Source organism: Schistocerca serialis, chromosome 6 (genome assembly GCF_023864345.2).
Source record: "Schistocerca serialis cubense isolate TAMUIC-IGC-003099 chromosome 6, iqSchSeri2.2, whole genome shotgun sequence".
NCBI lineage: Eukaryota > Metazoa > Arthropoda > Insecta > Orthoptera > Acrididae > Schistocerca > Schistocerca serialis.
Genome location: NC_064643.1, coordinates 648,150,475 through 648,165,507, shown reverse-complemented (window position 1 = coordinate 648,165,507; position 15,033 = coordinate 648,150,475). Strand labels below are relative to the sequence as shown.

General features: G+C 39.2%; 1 protein-coding gene across 1 annotated transcript in view; it reads left to right on the top strand.

Moving 5' to 3' along the window:
* LOC126485089 (piezo-type mechanosensitive ion channel component) overlaps nt 1–15,033 on the top strand; it is a 699,946-nt gene that overhangs the window by 278,708 nt on the left and 406,205 nt on the right. The window contains exons 12-14 of the mRNA XM_050108694.1: nt 3,940–4,206; nt 7,838–7,967; nt 14,778–14,977. Of these exons, the coding sequence (XP_049964651.1) occupies nt 3,940–4,206; nt 7,838–7,967; nt 14,778–14,977 (597 nt within the window). The remainder of the gene's footprint in view (nt 1–3,939; nt 4,207–7,837; nt 7,968–14,777; nt 14,978–15,033) is intronic.

Here is a 15,033-nt window from a genome sequence, read left to right as displayed (position 1 = left end):
CGGACTATGTCGACCAGCGCTCCTTGCCGGAAGGCTGCAGTGTTTACACCGCAGAACTGACAGCCATTTTTTGTGCCCTTGAGCATATTCGTACCAGCACTGGAAAGTCCTTCGTCATTTGCAGTGACTCGCTCAGTAGTCTTCAGGCTCTTGACCAGTGCTACCCACGCCATCCCATTGTTGGTGCCATCCAGGGGTCCATCCACGCTCTTGAACAGTGTGGTCGTTCGGTGGTGTTCATATGGACCCCGGGACACGTTGGGATCGCGGGAAACGAACTCGCCGACAAGTTAGCCAAAGAGGCTACCCGCAAACTGCCGTTGGAGATCGGCCTCCCGGAAACTGATCTCCGAACCGTTTTGCACCGTCGGGTCTTTGGGTTGTGGGGCGACGAATGGCGCACTCTGTCTGCACCCAACAAGCTGCGGCAGGTAAAGGAGACAACGACTGTGTGGGGTTCCTCCATGCGGGCCTCTCGCAGAGATTCTGTTGTTCTGTGTAGGCTCCGCATTGGCTACTCTTGGCTGACACATGGTCATCTGCTGCGTCGAGAGGACCCCCCTCATTGTCGCTGTGGTGCGAATATGACGGTGGCCCATATATTGTTGGACTGTCCTCTTTTAACCGCCCTCAGGCGAACTTTTAATCTCCAGGGTGCTTTATCATCTCTTTTAGGTGACAATGTCTCTATGGCAGATCGGGTTTTAAGTTTTATTCGCGCAAGTGGCTTTTATAGGTCCATTTAACTTTTGTAACATCACCCTCTTTTGAGCTGTCTCTTTTAATTAGTTTTGTGTTGTAATTCGACTCCACCCTACGCTGTTGGGCTGGAGGTTTTAACGTGTTGCAGTGTGGCTGGCTCATCCTATTATTTTCGTGATCAGCCAGCTACAGTCCTCTGCTGTGCGGCTTTCGTTCCTTCTGACTTTGTTCTCTATGTTGTTTTTGTTGCTGTGCTCTGTTTTCCGTGTTGTCTTACAATGGACCATAGGGCTTTTCTTCCCCTGGAGTTTTTCTTTTAGTGCTTCGCTTGACTGGTGGATAGTTTCCCTGTGCTCTGTGTTTTTATGAAACAAGGGACCGATGACCTTTGTAGTTTGGTCCCTTTAATCTTTAACCCAACCAACCTTCTCTCCTGACGTCCATGGCGAGGTCCATCTTTTCAACTACGACACCATGCAGTGCAGTACAGATGGGCCCAACAACATGTCGAATGGACCGCTCAGGATTGGCATCACGTTCTCTTCACCGATGAGTGTCGCATACGCCTTGAACCAGACAATCGTCGGAGACGTGTTTGGAGGCAACCCAGTCAGGCTGAACGCCTTAGACACACCGTCCAGTGAGTGCAGCATGGTGGAGGTTACCTGCTGTTTTGGGGTGGCATTATGTGGGGTCGATGTACGCACCTGGTGGTCATGGAAGACACAGTAACTGCTGTACAATATGTGAACGCCATTCTCTAACCGATAGTGCATCCATATCAACAGCATATTGGCGAGGCATTCATCTTCATGGATGACAATTTGCACCCCCATCATGCACATCTTACGAATGACTTCCTTAAGGATAACGACATCGCTCGACTAGAGTGGCCATAATGTTCTTCAGACATGAACTCTATCGAATGTGACTGGGAGAGATTGAAAAGGGCTATTTATGGACAATGTGACCCACCAACCACTCTGAGGGATCTACACTGAATCGCCGTTGAGGAGTGGGACAATCTGGACCGACAGTGCCTTGATGAACTTGTGGATAGTATGCCACAATGAATACAGGCGTGCATCAGTGCAAGAGGACATGCTGCTGGGTATTGGAGGTACTGGTATTTACAGCAATGAGGACCACCACCTCTGAAGGCCTGGCTGTATGGTGGTACAACATGCAGTGTGTAGTTTTCATGAGCAATAAAAAGGGCGGAAACTATGCTTATGTTGATCTCAATTCCAATTTTGTGTACAGGTTCCGGAACACTCTGAACCAAGGTGATGCAAAACTTTTTTGATGTGTGTATTACTGTTGCAAGTAAGTGTGATGAATAGTGGTAGGAGGCGAGATGCCGCAGAGACCTCTCATAGAAATGAAAACAATAAATAAATGGGTGTAAACTACATTACAACAAAGGAATTCAAGAGTCAGAACTTGCAAAATCGAATGCAAGAATCATAACATCTGGTACCTGTGTAAAACAAGTAGAAGGTATGTCCATTTGGAGTCAGTAATCAGATGGACAGTTTATAATTCTAAGGAGGAGAAGGAGGAGGAGGAGGAGAAGAAGAAGAAGAAGAAGAAGCAGAAGCAGAAGAAGAGGAAGAAGAAAAAATGAGACTCAAGGGAGATTTGAACATGGATCTCACCCTTCATAGTCCAACACAGTGACCACACAACCACGATACACTGACTGTTCAGAATTGCTTGATATTGCACATCTTGAGCTGGGACCATTCACTATTTTGCTTCTTTTTTCACAGTTCAATGCACCTTCTACCTTTTTTCGTGCTTAATCTGTGTTCAGTTTTTGATGGGTTGTCCACTGGGCCATCTTACCACTAAATCTGAGGGGAGTGCGATGGGGTGTTTCCCTTGCTGGATATTTGTTAGATATTGCAAAGGCTTATAGTCCCCAATATCCTCTTGTGGAAGAACTTGGTATACTCTATCCTTCTGTTGGCAGTGACTCTCCATATCATTCTGGATTGAGTTTCCCACAGGAATTCGCCTCTGGGGACCCTGTGATGCCTTGCATTTCAGTCACAAAGTGACGATCCAGTTGGCTCACTTTGAGGGCAGCCATGATTCCAGCATAACAGAAACTTGCTTTCACCTGTACAAACCATAGGAGTGGGTTATTGGGCCAAAACAGAGGCAAGTGGACCACTAGTCATAACACTGACAGTTCTTCAAACATTCTGTAAACTTTATAAAAATCAGCTATGGTTCAGTTCCTTCCAGTTAACGTGTCATGTTGGGGGTCACTACTTGTCAATTTTGGCTGGACTTTGGCTGATTTGCATGTGCTCATAACCATAACCAGAACTGACAAACACACACTCATCTGGAGATATATGGGCTTCATTGTGGGTTCGTCATCTACTGACATGCTTCCTTATCGATAGAAGAGCGATATTGTACTTTAATGCACTGATGCTTTGCAGAAAGCAGAATTGCTTCTAAAAGCGAACTAGTTAACCTGTAGCAACTTTGTAACAATTAATCAGTAAGGAGCGAACATGAAATGAAATATTCACAAAAATTAGGAATAAAAGGAATACATATAATTAGCAGGAAACATGCAGAAAAGCACTGTGCCCTTGACAGTTGGGCAAGGAATTGCTTTGGCAACCATGGTTCACTTGGCTATATCATGTGGTACTGCACCACCAACACTAAGCAAACACTTAATCCTGCACTAACACGTGATGACACTCCTGTCGGATGTTATAGTGCAATGCAATACAGTGCTTAAATTTTTGTATATCTATGTGAGGAATTTGGTGTTGGTTTATATTTTAACTGTCTCGTACTAAATGTCAATTGTTTAAGATGTTACGGAATTCTTATAATAAATGAATGAGTTAAGATAAATTTATTTTCTGTTTTTTAACCCTAGTACTAGAACTAAATATGCTTAATCCTTGACTACACTACACAGCTTTCATTTCCTTGCTGTTAATAAAGATTTGTATAATCATGTGCTCTGTGTATATTTATTACAATTAAATAAAAATCAACTAAATAAAGTGAAATATTAGTCTATTTCATTTCCAGAGACCTAAAACTTTATATATGCTTTTTGATGGTTATATTTATGTTAAATATCCTGAAGGAATGGGCTGCATGGAGTTGCACTTTTCTTAGCATAATTTTGATAACTGAAGTTGCTTGTAAAGACTTTCTTATAGTTCAGTAAAGTAATATGATGAATTTAATTTTCAGGCATGGAGTATTACACACCACAGTTGGCTGACATTTGTTTTACTGTTATGGGCAAGTTTACTGTGGATGTTCCCAAATCAGCGCAGAGCTATGTTGCGCAGCTCCCCATTCTTAGTTTTTTATGCAGAGCTTCTGCTCATAGCACAATATATTTATGGAATGGATTTAAATGATTCGGAGTTGCCTCAGGAAGTCAAAGGAGTTAATCTGAAACAAATTGGCTTCGAGAAACCGGATGGGTTAGCTTGTGAACCACTATTAATAAAGGTATTTAACCTTACTGGATTAAAGTCATTGTTTTACATGATGAAGTTATACAAATTAGAGATTATGAAATTAGTGTTGAAATATTATTACGAGTAATAAATGATTGATATGTTAAATGTATAAGCTTTGACATCTTGGGCTACTTTTCTGTTAATATCTTTTTTCTTCTTAATGTTTTGTTATGTTTTGGAATATAGTTCATCCAAAAATATTTACGTTCATTAAATTCACTTGAATGCCCAATGTCACCTTCAAATCTGTTATCTGAGTTTTCAAAATGTGTATGAATGAATTTATAAAATTTTATTCTCAAATGGTGACACAGAAATGGTAGGAGAAGAAAGGTGATGCAATGTTCTCTGTATTAATTCCATAAAATTATCATATTTAGATGATGCTAAATGTACAGCTCTCGAGGAGCTTAGCCAGTCACATCTAGGTTTTGGTTTGCCAAACTAAACCTTAGTGAGTCCTTGTGAATGGCTTTTCTGTTGTGTACTTCCAAATACTGCATGGTTTGACAGCAAACATAATTCACTTCAGAGAATGAGGAACTATATTAAGCACATGAACTGCAAGAGTGGAAAAAAAAACTTAAAAATAATTAAACAATTTTTAATTTTAATCAGCAAATACATACATATAGACACTTGTTTACTTTCAAGAAATTTTACTGTACTGGTACTTTTTAATAATTTAATTTTGTGCTATTGCCTCCATTTCCACTTGATGAAAGCATCTAATGAATTTATTATCTTTTTCTTGTCCCAATTTGGATTTTTCTATGCTTCAGATATTTTCCACGAATCTTTTTTTTTTTTGTTGCCATTTTTTCTGTGGGTCTCGCAAGGACGTATGACATCTATATTCCGTTATCAGAAACATTTCATTCTCTTCAGACCACTCCATCACTTGCACAAGTAATGTCAACAACCAAGTTCACTTGCAAAACTGCAACAAACGCTCTTTGTGAACTTCCTTTGGTGCTTTGCTGAAAAACCTACAACTGGCAAAATACAAGCATGCAGATATGAATGCGAACTGAACATGATTGCATGGTGTCCACTTGCACACAGGTTGCATTTGCACCAGAGAGAATTCTAATTTGCTGGTGCTTGTTTACTTGTGGTCACTCCAATGTAACTCAGACTTTACAGAAAGAGAAAAAATGTGTATATCTACAGGTTTGATTGAAAGTAACATTCATAATGAGCAAGAAGAGATTAAAGTAATTATATGGGCTTATTACAAGAATGAACGAAAGTAGATTAACAATAGAGTTTCCAACTCCTTATTACAATGAAACTGACCACATAATGGTTGGATGAAATGTGAAGATGTGTTTTGAACTGGCTTAAAGACATACTAGGAAAAAACAATGTACAAACACCATGAATGTGTGGTCATTAGAAAAGGCAATTACATTAGTGAAAGAATGAAATTTCATGAGGAGGAGGAGGAGGAGGAGGAGGAGGAGGAGGAGAGTGAGAGAACCTGAAAATAAACTGCTCTCCACAGTTCAGAATAAATGAAACTGATGAAAAATAAGAAAAACAGTAAACAACTTTTGGAAAAATTTCATCTGTCTGTGTGCAGCAGGGTACCTTGAAATTCATTAAGAGAGTGTGTAACAGCCACCTTCATCAAAATTATTTTCATCAATTCCTGTCTCCATTCAAGCCAAGAGAACTAGATACTTGTGACAAATACTGTGCATCCTTTCTCATCTAATGGCAGACAGGAAGTATGTTAAATCGAATGCCTTCTTCCCTGTGATCAAAACACAGATACTAGAGAACAGAGGCAAAACTACACAGTTCATAAAATTATCACTGGTAAAAATAAATGTTATGCTTTGTCACAAGTGTTATATTCCTATAGAAATAGGAAATTGCTAAGAGGCTTGAGCACAGAACGATTACAGATCTATGTAGGTTGCAGAGTACAGTTATACTGAATAATGCTTGGAAGAAATAGTCACCAAGTGTATATATGAGGATGTGCTGAAAAGTAATGCCCTCAAATTTTTTATTCATTTCTCAATATTGGTTGAGGTAGTAAGGTCATGCATAATACTCAATAGACTGTAACGCTTTGCTGACTCAGGTTGCAACTATGTGCAGCTAGAGGGCTCCAAATTGTAACTTGTAACATGGTGGTGTGTAAAACAACAATGTTGGTGCATGAGAAACAGTGTGCCGTAATAACGCTTCATGAATTTGAAGAGTTCTTCCATATTTGGAGCATACTTCCTTCAGAATGACACTGCCAGACCAAATACAAGTGCTGCGACATCTGCAACAATCTGATACTTTGGTTTCACTGTCATTGATCATCCTGCATACAGTACCAACATGGTTCCATCCAATTTTCATCTGTTTACAAAACTTAAAGAGCACCAGCAAGTGCTTCACCTTGGTAGTGTTGAAGCAGTACATACAGGCAGAAGTGAGGTTGTGGTTCCATTAACAGACAGACATTCTGCAGTGATGGTATCAACAAAGTGGTCTCTTGTTGGGGAAAAAGTGTTCATCACCAGGGTGACTGTGTCGAGAAATAAATATGTAGACTCGAAGACTAATGATGTAAAATGTTAATAACATTGTTTTCTTTACAGAGTTTTAAGAGTTTTCAAATAAAGAATTCAGAGGTATTACTTTTCAGCACTCCCTCGTATTATACATGGAAACTAATCCCATGTTCTGAAGAGTGTGTATGAACATCTTTATGTACCTTTCATCTGTTTAAAGTATTGATGTTTTGGAAAGTGTGTCACAGAAGATCTGCACATAATGTTATGGTTAATTAATTGTAGTTTTTAAACTGGGGCACTAAGATTTACAAAATTAGTAAAACAGTGTCGCTCTTACTTTGTTGCTTTGGCTGTGTGCTGGTCATGTTATGAAATTGTATAATTGCAATAATTTATCCATTAAAAGATCACTTTGAATGCCTAGTATCTTAGAAACAAGTTATTTTGTTTTTCATGTAGTTGTTTCATTATTTTCTTATCTGGTATTTTATTAGAGATGGGAGATAATGCAAAATATTCATTCACAAGAACTAACTGTTATGCTGACAGAAGTATCAACACTAAGTATTCAGATTCAGCTGCTATTTTTTGTGCAGGCTTCATGCCTGAAGTGGTTGAGATTAACAAATTTTAGAACTCAACTGATTATTTTATTTATTAATGTGATTCACAGTTTGAATTTTAAAATAAGGTAGCTACAACAGTGTAGCATAATTTGAATGAAATCACAAGAAAAAAGGCTTTATAAAATACAAATACTCGCTAGATGTGGTCAAAATATGATGTAGAATAAAATTGGAGTTTCCTTGGCCATGAGTAAGTAACCCACTGATGGTATGTTTACACATTTTCACTGTGTTCTAGGGTATGAATTTGTTACCAGCAGAGAAGACAAAAATTGTATAACATTTGAGTGATACACAGAAATAGATCATTATGTATAGTAGTGGAATTAAATTTAGATTTGTGCCTATTTCTGTGCCTGAAGATGTAGATGCCTCCTGAGGTGATGGTGCATCATACATACCATTGCCTCTTTGTTTACTGTATTTTACTTAAGTCATTCTCCTGTGCCTAATCTCATTTTCCAATTTTCAGATTGCATACACAATTATGTTCTGGATAACACTACGGCAGTATATGCAAGAAAAATTTGAACAGCGAAGTACTTCAGCCTTGCACGACTTAGCAGCTCCTTTGCAAGTTACTGTCAACACTGCTACCTCAGGTACCAAGTTGTTATAGTTACTCTTACAATGTTACTATCCTTTAATTTCAAATCGTGTGTAATCGGTTTGTGAGGTCACTGTTGCATATTGTATTACCCTAGGTGTACTCTTTGAATCTGATGAATAGCTCTCAGCTCTCCAGCTGTGTGGCAACATTAAGAAAGCATGAAATTTTGGAAACATCATACTTATTCTATTCTGATGAAGTGTTGAGTTACAGTGGATATTGCAGTACTTATACTGGTAGTGCAGCTCCTGCATGTGGTAGCAGGTGGCTAGGGCATACACAGCTGGTGGGTGAGGGAGGGCATTGAGGGTGTGGTGGTGGTGGTGGTGGTGGTGGTGGTGGTGGTGGTGGATGGGCTGGAGGGCTGTATGTAAAGACTGCTCTCTGTCATTCCCTGAGAGCAATATATTAGAAGCAGTGCTATGTATGAATGCATGCTTCCGTGGTGATATCCGTCATGTGGCCACATGGACAAGAAAAGTTAGAAGAGTTCCTGGAGCACCTCAACAGCATCCATGACCACATCAACTTCACAATGGAAGTAGAGTAGGAGGGTTCCCTGCCGTTCTTGGATGTGCTTGTCTCCCGTAAACCCAATGGGTATGTAGGTCATAGTGTTTACTGCAAGCCCACCCACACACATTGGTATCTGCACGCCACAGCTTCCATCACCCAGTACAGAAACGGTCAGTTCTGAGGACCTTAGTACATCGAGCTGAAACCATCTCAGATGCTGAAAACTTGCTGAGAGAATTGAGCCACTTATGCAAAGTTTTTAAAGAAAATGGTTACAACAACAAACAGATCTCACAAGCAGTGTCATCCAAGCCTCAAAGGAAGAAGACCTCTGAAGAAGACACCAAGCAGGTTGCATTCTTAATGTTTTGTGATTTGACAACAGGGAAGATTAGTCAGCTCCTGAAGAGGCATAAAATAGACACAATCTTCAGACCTCCGGCAAAGATCTAGCAACTAATGAAATCTTTGAAAGACAATGTAGGCCTCAGAACACCAGGAATTTACAAGATATTGTGTGGATGTGGGCAGTTCTATGTCGGCCAGACTGTTCGCACTATTGAACAGTACCACATAGAACATGAAAGGTGTTACTGTCTGTGCTATCCCGAAAAGTCAGCTGTAGCAGAACATGCTCTGGAAGACTAACACTGAATTGCATTCGATGAGTTGTCTATTATTAAATGGTCTAATGGCTTCTGGGATAGTATGATAAATGAGGCCATAGAGTTTGAAATTTCTGACAACACCTTCAATATAGATAGTGGATTGCAGCTGAGTACAGTGTGGGATCCGGTGTTGAGAAAGTTGAAGTGGGCCCAGCAGTCACTCGGCCAAAACATTACCATTTATGGTGTGGGACCGAGCACCAATGATGTCACGAGCGACGGCACAGCAATGACAACCACACGACAGTCATCCACTTGATAATGGCAGAGGAGGTCTCTGCCGAAAGCTTGTGGGTAGTAAACCACTTGACGTGGCTTGAAACCCGAGAATGTTTTATTAGAGGCCGTGCTTCTTCCAAACAAAAGTGCCGAGCATTAATTACTGTGTCTTCTCACTTAGTGATGAAAGTAAGTAGTTTTGAGCAAGACTGAGCATTTCTGGTACCAATTGCTGATACCTATTAGTAAGTTTCCTCTTCAGGGGCATAATAAGTAACAGAGTGAATTTTATCAATTGAAAATAAAGAATGTATTAGGCTTACAATCAGAGGTTTTGATTTGAAACAAACTGCTGTACAGTACAGTGTGAATGAGGGATGTGGGTGGAATGGAAGATGTGATTTGTCAGAGGTAAATGGAAGCCTTACATTGAAAAAAAGTCTGCAGTTATTGAAGATTTGAACCACAATGGGACTCTCCAGGGATGATATAGATTTACCATATGTCAGTTGTATAGGCAACAGGGGTGAGTGGCTGAAAGTTAAGATATTAGAGAGGAACAGTGATATTACAGTGTGCATACAGAATAATAGAGTGAATTTGAGGCAGATGCGTGTTACAATAGTGACAGGGACAGACATAATCCACAAAATAGGCAGGGGAAGGTGACTTTAGCCATCTACCGTAGTGGATATCTAACATGCAACGAGGGCAGGGCCACATGGCACTAGATTACAGCAGGACTAAATCACAAAAGCGAGTTAAAGAAGCATGTCTCTGGGGCCAGATGTGGGAGTCAGTCACATGACCTCTCTCCCATATCTTCTTATTAGCTTTTAAAATAATCCTGGTTGTGCTGCAACTTAGTGCAGGCTCTCTACTGCCCTTGGGGGCTTTGAGCCATAAATTAAGTATGCACATAGCAGCATGTGTAGCTGACTCAAACAACTGAGTATTGAGTGTAGAACTTTAAGGAGATAGAAAGACAATAATAATTATTAATTTCTTGGGGTCCACATTGTGACTAACAACTGAGGGTGTGCACTGCTGAGCAGGTCATGTTTATGTAGGATATTGGTGTAGATGTCTATTGTAGCAATGGCTACTAGGTGAGTGTATGGTGGAAATCGGACCAGAATAACAACAGGAGTTTGCAGACAGTCAAATGTGGGTGCTGGTCAACAAAGTCAGGTGTCCTCACATTGGTGGAGATGAACTCGGCTATCATAAGAAGTCCGTGATATGTATTTGTGAAAGTGGCACGATGTTGAATGGGAAGTTTGTGTGCAGTGAGGAGGTCAACAAGGCAAAACTAAGCCTTAATGTGTGTCCATCATATTCAGAAGACTTATAGAATGCTGCATGGACAGTAGACACAGGTCTGCTAGAGCAGGCTGTGTTTGTGGTGCTGTCAGATATTTGGCTGGCACGTTGTGATCCACATTCTTCACAGTCCAGCACATTTCTTTTGAAGTCAATCTGGTTATCTCAAGTATTGTAAAACAATTTCTTCAAACTAGCAGCACTTGACCTAGGAGAAGTAAATTAATGAAAAACTTCTCCGGTTGTTGTGCAGAACTTTTAGTCCTCTGCCACTACAGTCTTTGTGTTAGGTCTTTTTGAAGCGGTTTTGAAAACTGCCATAAATATGATAGCTATACAAACAGTGTATGCAATAGAAGATGAAAAACAAAGTTTACATATGCATAGCAACAGATATAGTATAAAACGTTCATTCTGCTATAGAAAGTCAGATGGATTTAAAATGCTATCTGCCCATTGATATTGTGAGAAATGTATCTCGAGACTGTATAATTCATTACATTACACATATCCTTGGGTTTAAGAGGATTTGTGTTTTATCATATTTCAAAATTCTGAATCGTATGTTTTACAAATAAAAGGTTAAGAATAGTTTTTTAGTTTTAATAAAAGCATGAAATAATTACAATGGATGGATCATCCAAGTCAAGGGTAGAATTGAGTCCTCTAGCACGTAGGAGATGAACCACATGGAACTGCAGAGCTCATTAACACAACTTCGATGTCTTGTGGACTGCTTACATAGCAAGTTTACAAACAAATGGATACAGTTATGAATTTGTGAATTTTCGAATTTGTCAGAACATATATCCTCTTAAACCCAAAGAATGTAATGAATTATACAACTTTGGGATGTCCATATTTTCACAATATTGTTGTGCACTTATCATTTTAAATCAACCGAACTTGCACTTTCATCACCTGGACATTGCTTCTCTACAGCATAGTGTAAGTTTTATACTCTATCTGCAGTTTTATATTTGTAAAGCTTGTTTCTTCATCTTCTGTTATATACAGAGTGTGTGTGTGTGTGTGTGTGTGTGTGTGTGTGTGTGTGTGTGTGTGTGTGTGTGTGTACCTATCATATTTATGGCAGTTTTCAGAACCTCTTAAAAATAGCCTAATATATAGGCTGAAACCAGCAGTGGCCTAAACAGTTCTACACTTCATATGGAGCTGTTTTTCATTAATTCAGCAAACAGTTGCAGAATCAGCGCATTCAGAAACTAATAGAAGTTAAATTGATGCTATTCCACTCAAATATGAGAACTTAAGTGGCATTTTCTGCCTCATGCAATCCAGAGTTCAGAGTCTTTCATTTCTAGTAAGGAAGTTTTAAAATTTTCAAAAGCTAAGGATTCAAGTGTTATTTATTTGTGTTACGACAACCCCATTTTTGTTTCTTAATCAGATTAACAGTTTACGCTTTACAGACATCATCAAGATGCTGTTAGTACCTCTCAGGTTTCGGAATGACCAAATAATGTTAAATTAAAAAACCAGAGGAGTACCAACTGCATTGCATTCTTTGGATCTGATGTCTGTAAAGGTGAAACAACAAAAACAATCAATTATTGACAAAATTATTTTATTGGATGGATAAAAAAAATCTACTCACCAAGCGGCAGCAGAACATACGCATAAAAAAAATGGTTGTAACTTGCTAGCTTTCAGAGCCAGTGGCTCCCCCTTCAGGTAGAAGGGTTGAAGGGGATGGAAGAGAGGTGAAGGAAAAGGACTGGAGAGGTCTAGGAAAAGGGGTAGAGTTTGGGAAAGTCACCCAGAACCACAGGTCTGGGGAGACTTACCATTCAGGATGAAAAGGAAAGGAAGAGGCTTTCCTTCTCATCTTGTATGGTAAGTCTCCCTTGACCCACAGTTCTGGATGACTTTCCTGAAATCTACCCCTTTTTCTAGACCTCTCCAGTCCTATTCCTTCATTCCCCTCTTCCTTCCCCTACAATCCTACTGCCCATAGGAGCGACTGGCTCCGAAAGCTTGCAAACCAGTAGGTGAGTAGATTTTTTATCTGTCCAGTTAAATAATTTTGAAACAGGTAATCTGTTTAAAAAACTGAAATGTGGCAAAAACTGCGAATTCATCACCTGATTTAGATATCAGTGTCATCAAACTTCTCTAACATTCTGGGAGACCTCACTTCAAGTTGTTGTTTTGCTTTGACAGCAAATGAATAGATGCTCCATTTCTGCCTCAAGGATCAGTAGTAGTTATTTGTTACTGCCATTAGAAATAGTTTTTGGTGCCATGATGAATATAATTGACTGCTGTAAAGGCATTAAAATATTGTTACACAAAACATGGTTGCTGTTTAAAAGAAGTGTATTTTTTGCCCCATTTTGTCTAGGTTGAATGACTTACATAAGAGTGGAACCTTCCCTTATTGGGAGACACCTTGGTTGTGCAATTGGGCTTGTTTGGGATATCTGGAATATCAATTTAAGGATGTACTCATAGTAAAGGAAAGTAACCTACTTAATTATAAATAAAAATGTGTGAATTACATCTTATTGTAAGGCAAAGGTAGGCGTTGGATGCTCAGTTGTTGTTCGTTATTGTATTGTTGGAATGAATAGTCAATTGTAAGTTTTGTCTTTAGTCTGTAAACATTTGAGAAATGTGATTACAAAATAAAAATCTTTCCTTACTCTTCATCATCAAGCCATCATATAATTTTCACAGTTATTGTGTAGCTACAGAGCAATGGACATTTATTTATAATGTTTTTTTTTTTTTTTTTTTTTTTTTTTTTTATATATAATTGATTCTTAAAAATAGATTTCTGTGTTAGGGATAGTAAATAATTCAACTTCCTTGTATAATAAATTGTTTAGTAACTATACTGTACGATGCGCTCAACAACATTAAGACACAGAGCTGATCGGAAAACTGTTCTTGTTCGTATATAAATTGGATTTACATGTTTGTTTGAGACCTCATTCATGTTTTTCTGATTACCGAACATAACAGTGGATGTTTCCAGAATGAGATTTTCACTCTGCAGCGGAGTGTGCGCTGATATGAAACTTCCTGGCAGATTAAAACTGTGTGCCCGACCGAGACTCGAACTCGGGACCTTTGCCTTTCGCGGGCAAGTGCTCTACCAACTGAGCTACCGAAACATGACTCACGCCCGGTACTCACAGCTTTACTTCTGCCAGTACCTCGTCTCCTACCTTCCAAACTTTACAGCGCACACTCCGCTGCAGAGTGAAAATCTCATTCTGGAAACATCCCCCAGGATGTGGCTAAGCCATGTCTCCGCAATATCCTTTCTTTCAGGAGTGCTAGTTCTGCTAGGTTCGCAGGAGAGCTTCTGTAAAGTTTGGAAGGTAGGAGACGAGGTACTGGCAGAAGTAAAGCTGTGAGTACCGGGCGTGAGTCGTGCTTCGGTAGCTCAGTTGGTAGAGCACTTGCCCGCGAAAGGCAAAGGTCCCGAGTTCGAGTCTCGGTCGGGCACACAGTTTTAATCTACCAGGAAGTTTCATAACAGCGGATACATTTATTTTCATTTCCCAGAAGAGATGATATCAGAAGCAAGCATATCTACATTCTATCATCAAATCCTTTTGATGAAGAGAACTAAACAAACCTGGTCATGCACGTTTGTGACTAAACTGTTTCCATTGTGTTTAAATGTGCAACAGTTACTATTAGTAAGGGGGTATGCATATTAGAACTCTGAAATTTAGAACATGCAGCACTAAGAGGAATTAACCATAGCTGTTGATGTTTGGTTAACGATTTCAAAAAAGGTAATAATAATAATTCATAATGATGAACGCCACACACAGAAATTGTGACTTGTATACTAAAGATCTGTTTTGTAAGGTAGCGTGATCGTCTGTTAGTCCACTGGTGCCACAGTTAATTTATGTTCTTGTTAATTTCATCTGCTTGTACAGATTGTGGATGACAATATTCTGGTCACTTTCTCTTGTACTGCTGTACAAAGAACAAATAAAACTGATTTATGGTGTTTTTACTTAAAATTCCTTTTATGCAGATGGTTGTCAGGTTGGCTATTCATTGATCTTGTTATTTTCACATCTTTTCAGGTTTTGGTAACCAGAATGAAACTAATAAAACATATGGATGTTTAGAGCCAGTCTTCAAGTATGTTAAAATGATTATGGTGAAATACTTCATTTGGGTAGTGGCAATCATGCTGTTTGCCATTGGAATTACTGGAAAACGCATGACACTGTTCCGGATAATATACATGGCACTATTTCTAGTATTTGTGTTAGTCTTTCAGGTACTGTATATTTTAAGCTTTACTTACTAATAAAAAATAACCATATTAACCATGTA